General features: G+C 41.8%; 1 protein-coding gene across 2 annotated transcripts in view; it reads right to left on the bottom strand.

Moving 5' to 3' along the window:
- Positions 1 to 911: 911 nt before the first annotated feature.
- LOC142059649 (uncharacterized) overlaps positions 912 to 19664 on the bottom strand; it is a 211916-nt gene continuing 193163 nt past the window's right edge. Inside the window, exons 30-38 of one of the 2 annotated variants that reach the window (XM_075098526.1) lie at positions 15052 to 15180; positions 14052 to 14177; positions 13044 to 13172; positions 10704 to 10832; positions 10264 to 10392; positions 9465 to 9590; positions 6898 to 7026; positions 6278 to 6320; positions 5768 to 5857 (exon numbers count right to left, since the gene is read on the bottom strand). In XM_075098526.1, coding sequence (XP_074954627.1) covers positions 6286 to 6320; positions 6898 to 7026; positions 9465 to 9590; positions 10264 to 10392; positions 10704 to 10832; positions 13044 to 13172; positions 14052 to 14177; positions 15052 to 15180 — 932 coding nt within the window. In that variant the 3' untranslated portion in view covers positions 5768 to 5857; positions 6278 to 6285. Of the gene's footprint in view, positions 5858 to 6277; positions 6321 to 6897; positions 7027 to 9464; positions 9591 to 10263; positions 10393 to 10703; positions 10833 to 13043; positions 13173 to 14051; positions 14178 to 15051; positions 15181 to 19664 lie in introns of both variants that reach the window. The other variant, XM_075098525.1, reaches the window with a different exon arrangement.

The following is a 19664-nucleotide window of genomic DNA, read 5'->3' on the forward strand; positions in this document are numbered from 1 at the left end:
TTTTGAGCAGCTCTTAACGGCAGCCATTGGGACTGAAAGGTTAGCGCAATAATGTCAACAATGTATTTGAATAGTTTAAATATTGCTTCTAATAAATTACTGAATAAGTTGCAATGATTATAGAGCTATCTTTATAACATGTTAAAAAGATGACAAAACGAACTTAATTATTCTACTCCTTGTTGAAAACTGTATGAAAAATGAAGTAAATCACATATGACAAAGTCCTGCAGTACCACAGAGCTCAGTTTAAAATGTTTGCCCTAAAATTTAAAAATAAGTCCAAGCCTGTAAAGCTGTTCTCCCAGAAGTCAGCTAGCCATATCTGTCCACTTTTCCTCTGACAGCTTGATATACCGTCCCCCCTTTGTTACACATTTTGAATTCAATTTAGCATGCTACTTCCAATTAACCAGCACACACTTACTGCATTATTTGGCATTAAACAGGCACATGTGTTCCTTCAGCTCCTGCCAATGTGAGAAGACAATACCCCTAAGGTGAACTGGGCTATTTGTTCGGCAAGTATTAGGCTCTGGGAAGCATCCAAGGCGGCTGATGGAAGCCCGCAGGTGTGCGGTTTCAAACACCTTCAAAGTGCTTCATGCCCAAGTCTTTCAGAAATGTTACACTTCATAACCATCCTCTTCCAGCAAGATTTATGCTGTGTTTTGAATATTTCTAATACTCTCGAGTCTGAGTGCCAGAAACCTCTATTTATCAGGCTCAGTCACTGGACAAGTTGCTCTGGTCAGGGATCATATATAAACCCATTTATGTATAGGCCATTATTTATTCTATACAAACTACTAAAAGCAGGTGTGATTTCAGTGTGCTTGCTCTGAATGTGAATTAGTTTAACAGAGAAAATTTTTGTCCAGAACATAAGCCCATTGCTTCAAGACTATCAATAAGGAGAAAACAAGAACCAATTTTAATGACACGTATATAAAAAGATCAGCATCCTTTCACTATGATACATGTACAACAGAAAGTACGGTACAGTTTTGAGATACATCCCATATATCCTTCGAAGAGGCGTTACAAATTCACAAAGCCATAACATTGCTATGCAAATGCTTATTAAAAGCAATAAAAAGAACAGAATAAACAATTTATGCTCTACAGGTCTGAGATTCGGTGTTTATGCTGGAAATCGCTTTACACAGTGTTAGAATTTAAAGCTTTGACCCCGCAATAGAATTACCGGGCACAGTTGCAGCTCATGCACGGAGCTGCTGCAGTCAGCCACAGGTCACTGTGGAGGAAAAGTCCTTCAAGAACTGGGGACTGAGGTTTCTGGCCTAACTATTAACAAAATTAACACAGGGATGGGAGGATGGGAGTTTCTTGGTCCAACAGTTCTCTCAAGGACCCTTCCTAAGCTTTTCTTTGCTCTGATAAGAAGCTAAGCTCTTAACAGAAACGTTATTTGTCATTGCTAGATCGACAGTACGAAGCTATGATGGCTCCAAACGTGTCTTTGGCTTTTCTGGGAAGGACATAACGGTATAATTTCCATGTTTGTCCCATTGGCAACTCCTGATACTACGAGGGTTACTACTTACACAAACAGAAATCTGCAGCCAATCAAAATAATATGGTTGGCAAGAAATCTGGGCAAACTTTAATAGCTACGGTTCTTCAACATAAAAAGGATAAAAGTAGAATAATAATTTTTGGCAGGGGAAGCAGGGAATTTTTAAAATTCTGATTGTTTTCCTATGAGGATAGTGTTATAAATACTGAAGTTTAACTTAAAACATGTTGTCCTGGTTTCCTGAATTCACATTGTGTAAGATTCTGCTGGACCCACTGAGTTACACTCAACTCATTTCCACTCAGACTGAAGTTACCTGGAACACACAACAAGGTAAGAGTGGGATTTGGCACAGAAACTGCATGGTCGAAATAATGTAAACATCTTTCTGAAAGGAGTTATCTGTGCATACAAGGGTATTATAGTGGCATAAACAGAGCGCTCTTTTCAAGAAAGCATAATTAACTTCAGGCTTCTGGGAAATGGAGAACCAAGAAAGGCGTTTACCAAGTGGAAGATGGACATGAATTTAAAGGTAAAAACCATTTTCACTGAAGTTTTCACGTTCATTTTCAACAAGCTCCAGTGCTATGTGCAGGACAGTATCAGCCTGACAGTTTTGCACTGGAATCTGGTGAAGCAAATAAGCAGAGTCATATTATTTTAGCAGTAACTAAACTCATTTGCCACAAAATGAATCCATGGAAAAGTAGCTTTTCCATTAAAAAGTACATGCTGTCTAATAAAGACTATTTTGTAGGCACAGAATTAGGTAAATTTGTGAATCTGCAGTAAGGAGCAGAATCAAAACATATTAAAGACATCACACGCAAGTAAACTTCCTTAATTAATAGCTAATGATGTAAGGTTTTGGCTCTTCTAGAAAATTACATTCTGTAAACATTTTCCCTGCCTTGTGAGAGAAGTAAAAACTTTCACAGATAGAGAACCAAGAAAATACACTCAAAACTACCCTGTCAAATGTAATATCTTAACATTTTTGAAATATTTAATTTTTATTTTTTTACCTTTATATGAAGGTACTTTTTTTTGGAACAAAGTCATATTAAGCCCCAAATCAGAATGACCTGTTTAATGACACTGAAGTGAACTTCTTTCCCCCAGGCAATAACATAAAGAAGCTAAGAAGTATTTTGAAGGAGGAATGAATAAAAAAGACTATTGCGAATGGTTTTGTATAAATTGGCATTTTCCAATTTAAAAAAAAATAATTGCTGAAATGTTTCCCAGGCAGATCTACTTCGGCCTCTAAATTATTGGCACAGGCTCAGTATCAGACACTTAAAATATGTGTTTCATCATGTACCTAAAATTGTGACATTCTTTAAAAATACATAATACAAAAATCTTTTATTTCCTTTATACTACATATTTACAATTCTATTATCAAGGTACTGTGGAAAATGTAAACAAGTATACACAGGTGTAAATAATATGGCTTGAGAAAGGTTTCCCCTTTGATCAGCTGCTCTAATCACGTATCAGTATACATAGATAAGAAAAAAACAGTACATTTTATAAACTGCTGTCAAACAGCAAAATGTAAGTTCTTGGGTTTTATATATCAGCTGCTGAGTAACCATACCAGACATCGGGCACCCTTCCCCAAACTGAAATGTCCAACTTACTGGAACAGGGCCAGTGGAGGGGCCCGGAGGTAATCGGGGCTCATACAGTTGGGTCTGAGGGAGCAGGGTTTGCTCAGTCTTCAGAAGAGAAGACCAAGGGGAGGCATTAGTGCTGTCTTCAGCTACCCCCTGGAGGCTGCAGACAAGACAAAGCCAAGCACTTCTCAGAGATGTGCACTGAAAGGATGAGGAGCAGTGGGCCACAGCTGAAACTTAGGAAATTTTGATCAGAAACTAAGGCGGGGGGGAATTTGTGACATGGAATTTGGGCTGTGACAGGAGCTCAAAGAGGTTGTGGGATCTCTATCCTTCGAGGTACTTGGAACTCAACCTGATGAATCTCCAAGCAACCCCGTTTAACTTTAAAGTTGACCAGGCTTTGAAGAGAAGCCTGAACCTCCAGAGGTCTCTTACAACTTAACTTACTCCATGATTCTACGAAAACTCTTGAATAAAATGTGACGCTTGCATTACTGCTGTAGTTTGGCTCTGCAGTAAATACGGAGTTAAGATGAAAAATATGTCAATTGTTTAACGTGGGTCGTTCTTCTCCAGCAGTTGCTAAGATTATATCTAATTGTCTCACACGAGATTTACCTTATCGGTTCCAGTTCAGTGAAATCGCCCCAGACTCACATAATTATAGGATCAGACCCAGGCCAGCCCATCTCCAAAAGAACATTTAAAATGTCACAGCTGACAATAAAGCCCTGCCGAGACCATCACACATCTGACTGATTTTGGGACAACAACAACTTTGTCACATTTACATTGAGTAAACTTTCCAGCAACATTCATAGAGCATTCTTTAGAAAAGAAGATAGAAAAAGATAGAAAAGATAGAACATGCTTTAGAAAAGAAGAAATGACAAGGGATCATCAGCATCAGCCCCTGGGATTTTCTGGCTGAAAGCACAGTTGGTTAATTAATTCTGACACATTCATAAATATCTTTACTTTGTTTAGGATGACTTTTAGTACCTATGAAGTGATGAAAAACAGCAATAAGACTTCCATGAAGCTTGAAAAATACCTACCAAACCTGTATTGCTTCCGATAGATCACAGTTTGATTTAAATTAAATCAAATTAATTTGATTTTGAATTAAAGTTTGAATTAAAGTCCCAGATGAGCAAGCGTTGCTTGCTTTGTACCGGTCAGTTAATGACTGTGCGTGTGTTTAAGACCTGAGGTGAGTCATAGGGTAAAACTGTTACTTCACCTGCTCATTATCCAACCGCAACAACAGACGTCTTTAGAAGTCACAAGTTAGCGACAATTATTGTCACTTCATCTCTTCTAAGACAAAAACTTCCCCTTGCAGAGCCGCAGTTTGTTATGGCGTGTGAATGGTAGCGTAAGCACAAGACCTGGAACTGCCTATGCGACCGTGCCTACTGGGCCCGTGGTCCTGACGCCCTTTAGTAAGAGCACTTTTGATATAGAGAGACTCAAGAGGTTACTGCATAGATTTTGTCACTCCTAACCTAAACAGAGGTAAAAAGAGGCACTCTGAAATCTTTTAGTCTGGTTAACTCTGAATATTACAATAGAGAACATTATTTCTTTATAATGACTTAGTCCTATATTAAAGAACAACCTGTCTAAACAGACGAAATAGCACCAAAATGTTTTTGTTCTATCAAGTGACCAACAGCAGCTGTGAATGGTATCAGGACTTCTTAAATCTGACTTAATCAAACTATTGTGCAGTAAAAGCACATTATAATCCTTTATATAAAGAACACAGAGATTATCTTTAAACATCTATCCTTGCTTACGACCTGTTTTCTCCATCCAAGATAAAATTCTTTTCTGCATTAGGAGGTACTGTTTGATGAGAACTGCTGCACAGTTTGACTTGGCAAATCACTGAGAAACTCGGCTGTCAAGATGGGAGAATGCCTAAAGACAGAAGAGTCTGACAGATGACATCATGTGCTTTGGAAGATGGATTCAGATCTAAGCAAGATATAGACGGAGACCTTCTAATCAGCCAATCCACACTAGAAATGTGGTACATATTCTTAAATTAACAACTTATCAAGGACTGTGGTGGACTCTTCTTCAGTCACAAGTTTAAAATTAGACTAAATCCTTTTCTAGAACACACAATGTTATTCAAAGAGGAATAAATTTAGTGAATCCCACTAGTTTCTGTGCAACATGATTTTGCAGTGAGTCCACATAGGCTTCATAATCCGTGAAACACTCATTAAACTTCACTCTGGTTGTCAAGAAAGTTGCTTATACGTGGTGTGGCTCACTGCACATTGATACATCACATACTGCTTATCCTGATACTCCTTGGAGCTGGTCTTACTAAAAACATGTCCAAGCTTTCAAACAATGAATTATATATCAGAAAGAATGTCCAGAGCAGATTAATGGTGGGGTAAGAGGCTAGGAATAAATACATGAAACAGATTCAACTTTTTAAAACGATCCAGCTACTAAATGGCCTCTGTAGTCTTCCACGAGAAGTGTGAATACTTCAGTACAATTCAAGCTGAATTGAATAGCTGTTTTCATATCCAAATTCAAATACCGTCTGTGCATATAAAACAGTTCATTTATTAGTCCAAATGTTACTGTTGTAGAGCTCTTGGAAAAATATTCCCTCTTTCTTGAGTTTGTTCTTCATAAAAAGGAAGCTTCGGAGGGCCACCTAGAGAATTAAGCAGAAACACGGTTTCAGGTCTATATAACATAACACTGAAATATTACATAGATTATATAATTTACACTTAAATAATTCAATAAATGGTAGTCTTCAAAAGAAGGTAGAGGCCTGAGTTACACTGGCCTCCTCACAGAGGCAGAGAGCAGGTAAAACAATAAAACATCTCTCAAACAGAAGGTTCCCAAAGTGTTTCCTGAACTAAATGCAGAACTGTATGGTACCACCATCAAGCCAGTTGTGATCAGACTGCAAGTGGGAGGAAACTTTCACTCAGTACTATATTTCATTAAGAAGAAAAATTATCTAAATTAAAAAGCCCCAAAACCCTTTTGTGAGAGCGCGACAAGTGCTGTAGCACACTCACAAATCAATCCAAATCTGTTTTCCAATGTTTTTTCTACTTACCTGGCTTTTCACATCTCACCATGCTCTTCAAAACCTGACACCTCTACAAAAAATAAGTGAATGTGATGGCATGCACAGCAAGTAAACCTCCTTATTCATCTTACAGAGGCTGTCCATATCAACTATTTCAGGGCAAGATTTCATACTGGCAGGCATAGAAGAATGTACTGCCCTCCGGCATGGCTGTACTGGAGGCAGCCTTGGCAATCCTTGAGCAGGCTGTGCAAGATCTCCACAGCCTGCTCTGAGGGGAAACCACTGCACTGAGTCAGTTCAGCTTGGCCAAGACCTCACAACCACCTGGAATGATTCCTGCATTTGCGCTGTCCCCTGGCATTTCCAACATCAGGCTCCTGGACCCTTAGGAGGGCAGCACACACCGACACAACCCTTCCAAGCAAAGCTGCTGCTGTCAGGGGTTCTGAGTTTTTCACCAGAGGTGGAAATGCAGAACGGCTTCTGCCTCACACAGCCTGGCACAGAAACTGGGGTGGCTGCTGGTGAGCCCCATGTTTGCATGGTGGGTTGATACTCCTGTCCGAACAGCCCACTGACCACCATTCACAGTCAATGCATGATTTCATCTACTAAGAAAGTCGCACGTCTCCAGCGTGTGTTACCTTCTTTGCAGGTTGGCCCCATCCACGTGGCTGGGCACACACAGTTCCCGTTGTACGGATTGCACTGGGATTTGCTGGCACACTGGCACTGCAGGGCGCAGTCGGGGCCGTAGCGGTCCGACCTGCAATCTGGAAGGACAGAAGTGTTTGGGTGAATGCTCCCTAGCGCTCTCCCTGTTCTCTGGGATCAGGAAGCTGCTTAGACACCTACATCTGTTAACACTAAAGCACGACATTTTGGAAAGCCTTGCAGTCCTCAAGTTTCGTCTACCGCATGGCCCGCCCAAACCGTAGCCCAGCTGTCCTAAAGAAGTTCCCAGAATAGAACTCATTACTGGTGTAAAACTAGGGGTTGACAGCCCAACAGAAAAGATCTTGGGATTTGCTCAGGAAAGTTACTGTCAGCATCCTGGATCCACACTATCTCCTGCAGCTCTCCACTGCGCAGCTTGGCTATCAGCGTGCACCAGAAAAGAGCCTTCACTCAAAGAATGCGAAATTGAAAAATAATCCATTTTATATACACTCTTATGTCTTACAGCGACTGCACAATCCTGCTGCCTCCTGGCACATTACTCACAAAACGTCTCACTCCCAAATACAAATACATTTCATACCTAGGCTGATAAATTCTCATTGCAATTTTTTTATGCAGTCAGAGTAAAGGCATGAAGGAAAAGTTAGCAGCAAGTCACAAGGCAGGGTGCTAAATACACCATAAACAATAGCCCTCTCTCCCTCACCACGCTAGAAAATACTGTAAATAATCAAGGCGCTGGCTTTCTCACACAGGCACCATTAGGTAAATAAAAGTGCTGCTGAGCCCTGCATCAGCTGCAGCCCCGACATGTGGGAGAACTCTCCCTGTGCGCTCAGAGCTTGGCCTTTTCAATTAGGAAATGTTATGAGAAAAGGTCTCCTCGAACACCTCTGGACCTGATTTTAATTTATGTAATACCACATTTTCATGTTAATAACAATGTGTATTTAAGACATCTGTTTGAAAGTCTGCAATGTTAATTTACTACAGAAAAAGAGCGCCCATAAAAGTCTGTTATATTCTCTCTCTTTTTTTTTTTTTAATTAACATTTTGCCTGTTTAATGGGTGCTTTACCAGAGTTCAAATTAAAATCAGGGCTTTTATCTTTATGGCCGCTGCACAGTCACAGCTGCTCACAGTTATATCACAGATGAACTGAGCTTAATTGAAAATAAAAATGCAAATAAAACCTACCCCATAACAGCTTTTCATGGGTGGGGGCTACCCTAGCTGATTTAAGAAAAATAAAAATGACTCCTAGAGTTTGCAAGAAGCAAAACCTCGGTTCACATTTTTGGTACTGAGCTTCCCCCTTGCGTTCTGCTTCTGCCTAAAATTTCGCTGGAAAGGCCTCTGGATGCCCAGCGCCGTGCTGGCTGCGGGGGTGGCTGGTGTCCCCCGTCGGATCAGTGCCTGCAGACTGGGTGGCTTCAATTTCTGACCACAGGACATTGTGGAGAGGGAAGCAAATCATTTTCCATTTTCATTTTGCAGGTTGAGCTAGCACTTAAGCTCCCAGCAATTATTTTGCATTAATAACAGGCTGTTTAAAGCCGTTTCCTGCCCTATCCTAGAACAAAGAGGGAAATAATATTCCCCCACTGTGATTCTGGGGCTCAGGAGGATTACGGTTCCAGGTGTGAATCTGCAATATCAGCACATGGACATTCACTCCTTTTATCTTGTTTGCCACAACGCTGGTATCACAAATCTCTTCTTACACTTGTTTAAACCTATGTAATTCCTTTTACTCCAGCGATTACCCTAAATTTATTCTGGTGTAACTGCGATCAGAGTCTGGCTGAAGAATCCGGCCTGCCATTGCTGCCTCTCAACCTTGCCACCAGCTCATCTGGGTGCAGTGGTGGGATCGGTTTTCCCTACAGGAGAATTTTCTCACCTATTTTTATACCCCTGTTACAAAATAATTCTGTTCTCGTGGGTCAACCATTTCCCAAGCACACACCCCAAGTGCCGGTGCTGCGAATGAGGGAATTTTATTTGGATTAAATGTTCCTGGACTACTGCTGAAGCCCAGAGGCAGGCATAGCTGCTGCAGCTCCTCTACCCTCATCCACAGGGATTCCGCCCTGCTTCCTGGGGAAGCACGCCCAGAGCTGGACACACTTTTGCATTGGTCTGAAAAGGGTCACAAATGTCCGTGTGACAAAACACACATCAGATCCCTTCGTGCCCGTTTGCACCCTCTGGAGTCTTCCCAACTACACCTGTAAAACTGTGGGCTTCTTGGTATATTCTTCACCAGCGCATATTCTCCAAAACTGAAGGCAAGTGACATTTACAGCTGACCCATAAGCAGTTTTCTTATCGGTATATCAATTTAAATATTGATTAAAACAAGAGGTACAGCCTGTTAATAAAGCTGTTGATAACCTGTAAGAGTCATTTGCTACAGACAATGTGTTCTTGAATACAGGCCAACATCCTTTCACAGTTATGCTTAGACCAACAGGTCATATAGGTTTAACCATACATAGTCCAGCCCTTAGAAAATATTACCCTTACCGATGTCACATTTGTCTCCGGTCTTCCCAGGTGGGCAAAGGCACTTCCCAGTCTCTGGATCACAAGGAGCTCCTCTGCAGTCGCACCGGTGCCGGCACCTCTCTCCAAACCAGCCCCTGTCGCAGCCTGACAGCAAGAGCACTTTTTAAAACACCCATTTGAATAGCAAGACATACATTAGGCCAGAGTTATTCCAGGATGTCTCAGAGAAAAGCTTATAAACTCTCCACTGAAGCTAGTGTAAATGCCAAGGTTAATGAAGAATCAAACATAGCTGAATAGGCATAATATTTATATGAACTCTCTTTATGTTGGGTTTGTCTAATCTAACCTATCAAAGGTATCCGTAAAATCTGTCCCAGAAATGTAACTGGCACTTATTTTCATTTTGAATTAGAACTCTCTAGAAGACCATGCCCTAACGCTGAACAGGTCTGACATGCACGTATTTAATAATCTTATTTGGAGTTTTAGAAGCAAATTTAAAATCAGTAAAACCCCCTTATATTTAATAGATGACATGTGGAACTCATTGCTGCAAGACATCATGGAGACCAGGACTTTCACGTATTAATTGGAACCAGATTAGTCAATTTATAAGGAAATTAGAACACCCAGCTATATAGCAGGTAACAATCCCAAATCCAGTGTTTCAGGATATTCATAAAGCTCAAAATATGGAAGAAGTAGGTCTCAACAAACAAACATTTGAGTAATGACATGGGGATTTTTGAGTTTTATTTTGGTTTTTAATTTGTTTGTTTTCTTCTTTTAGGTCAGAGGGGTACACGACAAGTACCTTTCTCACAGTAGACACCTTGATAACCCAAAGGACAAATACACTGTCCTGTCACCGCATCGCAGCTCGCTCCATTTTTACAGGCACATACATGAAGGCAGCTTAGCCCATAAAATCCAAGGGGACATCCTGAAAAATGAAAGCATCAAATGAGGAAAGTTGATGACAAAAGCCATACATCCCTTCAAAACCCTCTGTATTCTCAGCTACGTTCCCCGGGAGCCAACAGAAATGATAGTTACCATTAACTCTAATAATGCCATCTGCTTTTAAACTTGTCCCACCCCAAGTTGATCAGGTCTGGAAGCAGCCAGGTGATCTCGGACATCCCAAAAATTTTAACTGAGCTGGTGAGGTGTTTATGTGGCTGCTCTGAAGACCCACATCCCATTCCTGTTGGAAAACAGAGCACCTGGGCTATCCAGGGTGCCTCTACTTACTGTGCTCACAGGAGTGGCCGTAGTAACCCTCGGGGCATCGGCAGCAGCCTGTGAACCTGTCGCAGGTGCCATTGTGCTGGCACGAGCAGTCCAAGCCGCAGCCAGACCCGTACTTCCCTGGGAGACATTCTGCTGGCAGGACACGGACAGAAAAACAGACAAACAAACAAAAAAAATAATCACCGACCTCACCCAGAAAAGCTCTTATGTGATAGTTTGTATAGCTGAGATATGATGCCCATACAATAGCTTGCAGACCCGAGGAGAACAGTTGTTTGGAAGACACAGCATTTCTGCACAACTAGGATGCATTTACATACTTCGATGAGAAATCTTTTATACTACACAGACATTTGAACAGCAATTTCCTTGTACTTTTTTATAGTCTATGTTTTTAAGTTTGCCTCTACATGTAGTCAATGTGGAACCTGCACCATGTGCTGTAAAGCCACATAGTAAATGGTATAAATGGTATCTTCTATTTTCTTTTATTTCTATATCGACAGCAATATTTTCTTTTAGGCTCTTAGAAAGTGTGAAAAAACCCACATAGCTTTTCCTCCTCTGTGTTATCATTGGACTTCACACTACTCCAATTCCTAATAAAACTGGGAGGATATTTTTTTCACACATAGCAACAGACTTTCCACATATAATGAGATATCTGCTTTTACAGAACTAAACGTGTCTCAAATTACTGAAAGCCAAGTCATGCAAAAGTGACTGTACCAATATCATTAACCTAGGCATCATTTCTGCATAAGTTAACTTCCCACTGCTGTGATAATTTGAATCTGGGCAGATCAACTTAAATGAGCGTGGCCGTCCAAATAATCAGATTCATAACTCTGCAAATGTCAGACAAGATCTTTCAAGAACATCATATCTAATCACTAGAAAAAGGATGCCTGATTAGCTGTCTTTGATTTCTGCAAAGTGTCAAAACACACTCAAAACCACACTGCTGTGGAAATAAGACTCAAAGTTCCAATAACTTGGCTATCTCTGTGAAAAGATAAACAGCAAAGCTTTCTAGTGATATACACAGCTCTTTATGTGCTGTGTGCATGTCTACCCCTGCGCTTGACACCAGAAATGTTTTATCTAAGCACATCTATACGATACACCCACCACCCCACGACCCTACTGAGGCTTTGCAACACAAATGCAGCCTTCGGGTGGTCATAGAGATTTCAAGGAATAGGCAAGTAGAGACACACACAGTGGCTTATGCGATGTGAAGTCAGCCAGTTACTGGTAAACGGCACTTTTTTAGGGGTGGGGGTTTTTTTAGCGCCTGCCCACAGTGGTATTTACATTGTGAGTGGCTCCATGTAGGTGGCATCTTGCCTTTCCTCCCTGCTCCTCCTCTGCACACACGCATGCATGAAGCAGGTCTGCGAGTCTTCTCAGGTGCAAAGTGAAACAACTGCATTGAGGAATTCTGCTAAAAAGTGTGATTTCTATATGACACTTTTACATAGGGACACTCCCCTACAACGACCAGTTCTTGGTAAAGCTATGTAGGGAGTTTGAGCTGGATAGTCTACACACGTCAGGGACAAAAAGGCTTTAAATGAGGGCCCAGGAGTGTGTTGGGAAGATTGCACCATAGCAGTCACGATGTAATGATGACATTTGAATGTCTTGAATGTAAACTCAGAACTAACTATTTATTTGGCATCATACCAGTAAACTCACGGTTTCCTGAACATTTAAGTCCCTAACTACGTAGATACCTTTTATATGGAGAAAGAAATGGGAATACAGAAACACAGAATGACTTTGGGGAGATGGACAGAAAGATGTGGAAAAACTCTGCTCTGGGCTGGCAGGAAGGTTTCGGGAGTGAAAACTGAGCTTAGTGTGCTTTGTCTTGTGTAAGGGAGGGCTGCTGTGGAGAGGCATAAGGATGAAATAGCAAGAGAATCCTCATTGCTTTGGACAGATATTGTCAGAACTGTACTAGCAGGGAAGTCAGTACGTGGGAAGTTCAACTGCAGTCCAGCGTCAAAGGGAAGAGAGTAACATGAGAGAACACAACAAGAGAGGAGGGGGACGTGGACTTCTGCTGACCTCGGAGAAGAACATGAAAGAAGATACAAAACAATGTTCCCATGAACAAACGAACACAAAAGTTGGACAGGAGAAGAAGTAAGAGTCCAGGCAAAGGAACTGCTGAGCAGAATTTACAAGGAAACCACCTCTGAAGAAAGATCTAGAGCTCTAACTGGGGGCAGTTCTGTGTGAGAAGCAAAACCTGTCCCCTTCCGTGGGTCTGCAGACACTGCAAACCGCGCTCGAATGTACATGTTCGCTATCATCAAAGCAGAAAATTACCTTTCTCACACGACCTTCCTGTCCAGCCAAGCCCGCAAGTGCAGTTGCCATCCATGTGGTCACAGATACCACCGTTCTGACAGGTACATGTCAGGTGGCAGTTGGGGCCATATTGTCCCTGGGGACACACTACAGAGAATTAACAAAGTTTGAAAAAAAAAAATAAAATTAGCATCCCAAGAAAGGATCAAGGTGACAGGGAATAAATACAAATACATGCTCTCCACAGAGTATCCCGAGTGCCTGGTGTCTCCCGAGGGCTGTGGGACGCTGTACCCTGTGCTTACGAAACACTGGAACAGGTTGCCCGGAGAAGCTGTAGATGCCCCATCCCTGGAAACACCCAAGGCCAGGCTGGACGGGGCTCTGAGCAACCTGGTCTAGTTAAAGATGTCCCTGCTCACTGCAGGGGGGTTGGACTAGATGACCTCTAAAGGTCCCTCCCAACCCAAACCATTCTATGATTCTTATTAGCAGTTTCATACAAACACACTCTGTCTCGCCGTGTTTCCTTGCTTGGCTTCACCCCACATTTGTTCCTCTTGCTCTTTTCCCTTTGTCCCACCCCTCAAACGCCTTCTCTTCAGCAAATCCTCTCCTTTCACTTTTTTAGTTCAAGTAATTTACTTCTGAATTTAGTGCCACCCACCCACAGAGCCCTCACACTGCCCACGTTGTGTGGTACAAACTACCCTTTTTCCCATCTTTATGTTCCGTGTCGACTGCAGTCTCTGAAAACAGTGACTTTAGCTTTATGGAGAAACTAGTGCAACGGTGCCACGTGTGGTGGTGCAAAGCAGTGAGATGTGGGCAGGAGACGGGGGTAGGATAAAGGCCGGGTGATGGAGCGGAGAGGGACAAGGGCAGAATACAGCAAACTACAATGTTATCAAGCAAAGGCATGGGGAAACACAGCCATAAACAACGTTTGTCACTGAGTTTTATTTGCTGGGTTTTTTTTAAGTATGTTCCCAACTGACAAGATGACCTTGGGTCACGCTTTGTTACCTTCCTGACAGCTGGGTCCCATTTGGCCGGGAGGGCAGGTACACTTGCCAGTCTGTGGGTCACACCGACCTTTACCACATGCACAGAGCAGGGAGCAGTCCTTCCCATATCGGTTTTCAGGGCAAGCTGAAGGAAACACAGTCTTTTGTTAAACACCTGGGGTATCCAATGCCAGTTTTCATTTTAATGTACGCAGGAGCCTGAAGGTAGAGTTGGCTTCATTTCTATCCCAGGTAACGTGCTTCAAAGTGACAACTATGAAAACACAACCCATCCAAAGACATGACTGCTTCTTCCTCTGAAACTTTACTTGAGGTTATAAATACAATCCATGGTTTCACGGGGAAAGTTTAGTAGGTTTCCTACCAAAAAGGTGAGTGTACAACTGAAATATCAGCTCTCATCCTTCCAGCTAAAGACGTCTTTCCTTCTTTGATATTGATGCTCTCCTATGCTGGAGAGCAAAGCTATAGGCTACTAAACATTAAAGCATTGCCTCTTTGTGAATACGCTGAAGCGGACTTCAGAGAGATCACAGCTTTGGAAATAACAGCAATTCAGCCACACAATTTAGCTCAGAAACAGAGAAGTAAGAGTAGGGTTGCCATGGAGCCTTTACCAGTTTTGCCATGACAAAACTTGATCTTTTTCCCATTTACTGAAACTAACGGCACCACAGTGTGAAGCAAAATATTGAGATAATTTTTCAACCTAGAAATTTTGGACAGGAAGAAGGAACTTGAGCAATTCATGCTGAGCTGGCTCTACAAATAAATTTGGGCAAGCAGGTTGTAATCCTGGGATGAGTGTCCTTGCTTCTATGCACGCAGAAGAGAGGGAAAATATTTTGCAAGAGATTTTTTTACAAAGCTGGAATCCTGATTTACAATTCAAGGAGGAGGTAGCTGGGATGTGTCTGTTTTTCTACTGACAAGCTCTTAATGCAGATTATTCTCTCTGCTGTTTTTCTGAAAGAAGCAGAACATGAATGTTGGCTTACTTTTACTACAGTCGGCTCCAATGAAACCAGGCGTGCAATCGCAAGTTCCCGACACAGGGTCGCAATGGCCTCCATTCATGCACTGACAGGGTTTTTGGCAGTTCGAACCATAAGTACCTTTTGGACACCCTGTTTTAAAAGAACAAAACAGCAGTTAGGCTATGTTGCTACTGGACCCATTGCATTTCATGTCACAAGCACTTTGCTGCTTTCAACCAAAATTAGATTTTTGTTTTATAACTCTGTTCACTTCTAGAGGGCCAGGAGAAGGCACTGACAAGCAGATGGTTGCCTTGGGCAATGCACTCGTTGGGGCAGTGCTGACTTGCAGTAACAAACCCCTGGAGGGGCGGACTGACTGTTGCTGCCGAGCCTGCTCCTCCCATTCCTCATACGTGACAGGAGCAAGAAAAGCAAGCCCAGTTCTTCAGAGGTTTTCCTCTTGGATTTCTATTCCAAATCAACCTGATGTTGTGTGGTACAAACCACCCTTTTCCCCATCTTTATATTCTGTTTGGACTGCAGGCTCTGAAAACAGTGTCTTTAGCTTTGTGGAGAAACCAGCGCAATGGTGCCAAGTGTGGTGGAGCAATGGAGCATCCCTCCCATGGCAGAGACGGAGAGATGGGGCCTTGGTCCCTCTTCGTTTGGGCAGAAACAGCCTGGTTTGACTGTGATGGTGAGAAGCCGTGAGTTGTCTCTGGCCCTTTTAGTGGTCATTTTAACTGACCAGTCACAGATAGTGGGGCAGGTCTCATGTTTTAAAGGCATTTAAGTTGAAAAAAAGTTTATTTCCTTTATAATCTACTCTTTCGCTTCAACGTGGAGTTTGCGTTGCTCTGGCATATCTAGTGCGCTGTGGATGGAAGACATGACAACAACACGAAATTTCAGGAGACACCTTCTCAGAAGATAGACACAGCAGAGAAATGCTTTAAATGCAAAGCCAGAAAATTCTCTGAGAAAGAAAAAAAGCAGCTGTATTTTGTAATAACCTGAAGAAACAGTAGACCTGGATGAGTTGCTGTGTTACATGGCAACGAGCTGTCCATGAAGAGATTTTCCAGGTGGTAGCGAGTATTTCTGGTTTCTTTTTGGACAGCTAATGTTGAAGGAGCATTGAATACAAGATCAGGAAGACGTGAATGCATCTGCCACATGGTTTCAAGATACTCTTCAGAGTGTTGGAGGCTGGAACTGAGGAAAATAGCTGGGCAGAGCTGCTAGGCACGTGCCTCCCTCTGTCGGGGTTTCCTCCAGCGTGCCACCACTGCACTCTGGAGATGCAGGTTATTCTCCCAGTTTTCCAGTGTACTGGAAGAGGGACAAGCTGGTGCTTTTAGAGCAACATGATCATCACTCAACAGTTACACCAGTGCTACTGCCTCTACGTGTCATTTCTTCCTTCCTTCTCTTCCCCCAGCAAATAGAAAGCCTATGGCTACTTTGGAAATCTGGTTGAATATATATTTGCACACGTCTCCAAGCAACAGATCTCTTGCAATCTGTGCATAAAGAACTTTATATATTTTCTCTCTTTTCTGAAGGCATGAAAGCATGGAATGGCTGGATAAATCTCTGGATTTTTTTTAACTATTCAATAGAGAGGGAGAGCTTATGGTGAAGCTTTAAAGGGATGCCTTTTAAAATAGAACTGAAAACTGGCTTCTGCTCAAATCAGGATAGCAAATCATCAGGACTAAACAGATACACACTTTTATAACACGCAGATACTCTCCCCAGCCCTTCTCAACCATGGCTTCTTCTCAATGAATACTTCGTCATCAGTGCTTCCATCTGTCAGTACAAAAAATCTGCTTCACGTGCAAACCCCAGCATCAAGGAGTGAGCCCTGCAACATCTCTTTCATTTCGACCAAGACGTGACGTTAAGGACACACCTGGATTCAATGATTTAAATGGATTCTAAGCAAGTTTCTCTTTTTCTCCTCCATTTCCTTTTGGTCGTTATTTGGCTTTTCTCTTTTTTAATTCTCTTTTCCATGCTCCCAAACACGCTGCTTCTCTCTGGCAAAGCTTACAGAGTCGTTCCTCTGCTCAAGACTAGCAAGAGCTGTTCCATTACTAAAAGGGATGCAGTAATTCCCCCCTTACCAGTTTCTTTATCCTTGCAGCATTTTATTTATTTCAGTTCAACAGAGAGCAGCACAAGCAGGGCAAACACATCAGCTGCTACATTCATATGATTATTAACAAGGCCATCTCGTCTGTTACTGCTTTCCAGGAGAGCTTCTACGCAGATAGCTAGGGCAATTTACACGGTGTCCTGACATATAAGTAGGCTCTGCCTTTACAAAGAGGGTTAGCCTCTAACCACCAGTTATCTCGTAAAGACGTTTTCTAATTTAACAGTTTCCTGTGCATCTGACTTACGTTTTTTTTCTGAGAACGGCAGGAACGGCAGCCAGGTTTCTAAGTAATTTCCTGATTTTTTCCTTCTGGTTTGGGTGGGTTTGCCATGACCAAGAGCTCCTAAATCTTTTCATACCAACTGCGTACACTAGGGCTTTTCTTACCAATGTTATTAACTGCATTGTCAAAAAATGGCTTCTGAAGCATCCTGTTACCTACAGCTTGAGGGTGAAGCTGGTGAAGTCTTTCTGGCTCAGGGTTCACCCAGCTCAGTAAATGTCACAGAGGGTTTTTTTCTTCCATTGCAACACCTCTTACTGCTTTTTATTCATAAGTTCACTCAAGTAGATCTGCCCGTCCACCGAGTTATGGACAATTGATGGGAACCTTATTGCTAGTTTGTCTGCCTCCTCTGGATCCTGCCAAGAGACTGTTTCAGCTCTTCACTCCAAAATCTGAGAACATGAAAGCCTCGTTGCTCTTGGCTCCTGGAAATTCAACTTCCCAGCCAACTACACCTTTTATAGATACTTTCTTGAACCTTTTTTCACAGTACTATAAATATAGCAATAGTTGCCAGAAACCGTTTCCAGCAGCATCCAACCACATGTTGACTGGACTGAAGCCCATTTCACGTCTCTGGGAGCAGCTCCCTATGCTGTTTTTAATATTATATCGAAAGCTTCTTCATCCTGGAGCAGCCCCAGTTCTCCCTGTAGCGAGGACGGTGGCAACATGGGAGTATTCCCACCAAAGTCACACTAGCTATTCTTGGTTATCAGTCAGTCACTTCAGAATCAGGCCCACAATCTCCCACTCCACTGAGCTAAACCTAAAAATAACACATACTTAAACTGTTTTCCTTCCATTTTTTGTGTCTGTCTATGCAATGGTCAGACTGGCATTGGGGAGAACAGGAAAAATAACCCCACATAGATGCAAGACAAATTTTCTCTCTGTGAACCTCCACCATTCCTTTGTAAACGTTTAACAAAACTGTATTTATTAAGTGAGAATTTGCTGTGCAACATACTGCATATTTTTGGAATCTAAGAGAACACAGCACCATAAATGAGGTTTAATCCTAGCTACACAGGAGCGCATGGCAAAATCCCCTCTGAATGCAACAAAACAGAGTTTTCATTTTGTAAGTTATTTCTTTTATATCAGAACTTCAGTGTAATTATTAATGTTTTAAATTTTAAAATTCTGAAGTAAAATCTTAAGGATCTAAGCAAGCTCGAGGACATTTACTATAATATATAGAGATTTAGTACTATACGCACAGGTAATGACTCCTGAAAGATCGCTACATGAAAGTAATAGGCTAACCATGATTAAGTCCTTTAAACCGATACTGTTAAATACTTAATCTCCACTACTGCTCTACTATACTATTTATTATAATCTAATGTATAATGGATCCAGATGGCTCTAGCCTAGATGTTGAAGGCTGGATTTCGATCTCACTCGCAGCAAGGACTGATGTACAATGGAGGACAGCATCAATCCTTACATTTACATTTATATTTTAAAGAATAACTTGTGATGACATGACGGTAATACACATGCCCATCTCTAAAATGAGCCTCTTTCTTATTTCTACTTGACAAATAAAGCACAGTTTAACTCTTACTAGAGCCGCACATATTGCAGCTGGCTTTTGTATCCAAAGCGTCACCCAAAAAAGCAAGCAAACCGAACAGAGCCATGCTGGATTCCTAGGAAAGGAAATCAGCGTTTGCCAAAGAGAAAGCTTTTTACTTTTTCTTAAATGAGACTATTACAAGGTATGGAGTAAAAACAAAATTAAAGTTGTAAATAAAAAGGTAATTAACTGGTCCGTTTTGGGATACTTTGGTATATGTTTCTTATCAGTTGCCACATTCCACCAGAAACAACTTTACAGATGTTCTAAAATACCGGCACGAGGCTTGTGGAGCTGGGAATATTTTTTACGATGGACCGTTCGGCCAATTGGCATTTTGTCCTCTACACTAGTCACCATTTTTCAATCCCGAGTAACAATGCTTAATTTGATTGTTCCTCGGAAGGCCCTACAACTTAAGTGACTTTATGAATCACTTAGATCTATCGCCAATTGCAGCTTGTTTTTTTCCAATAACCATTTGTCCTTACTCGAGCGCACAGACATTTCGGGAAGTATTTTGGCCTAGGTAATTGGAAATGAAAGAGCTACACAATATCCAGGTGTAGCTGAAGACGAGAGGTGTAAATGTA

This window comes from Phalacrocorax aristotelis, chromosome 7 (assembly GCF_949628215.1).
Source record: "Phalacrocorax aristotelis chromosome 7, bGulAri2.1, whole genome shotgun sequence".
Classification (NCBI taxonomy): Eukaryota; Metazoa; Chordata; class Aves; order Suliformes; family Phalacrocoracidae; genus Phalacrocorax; species Phalacrocorax aristotelis.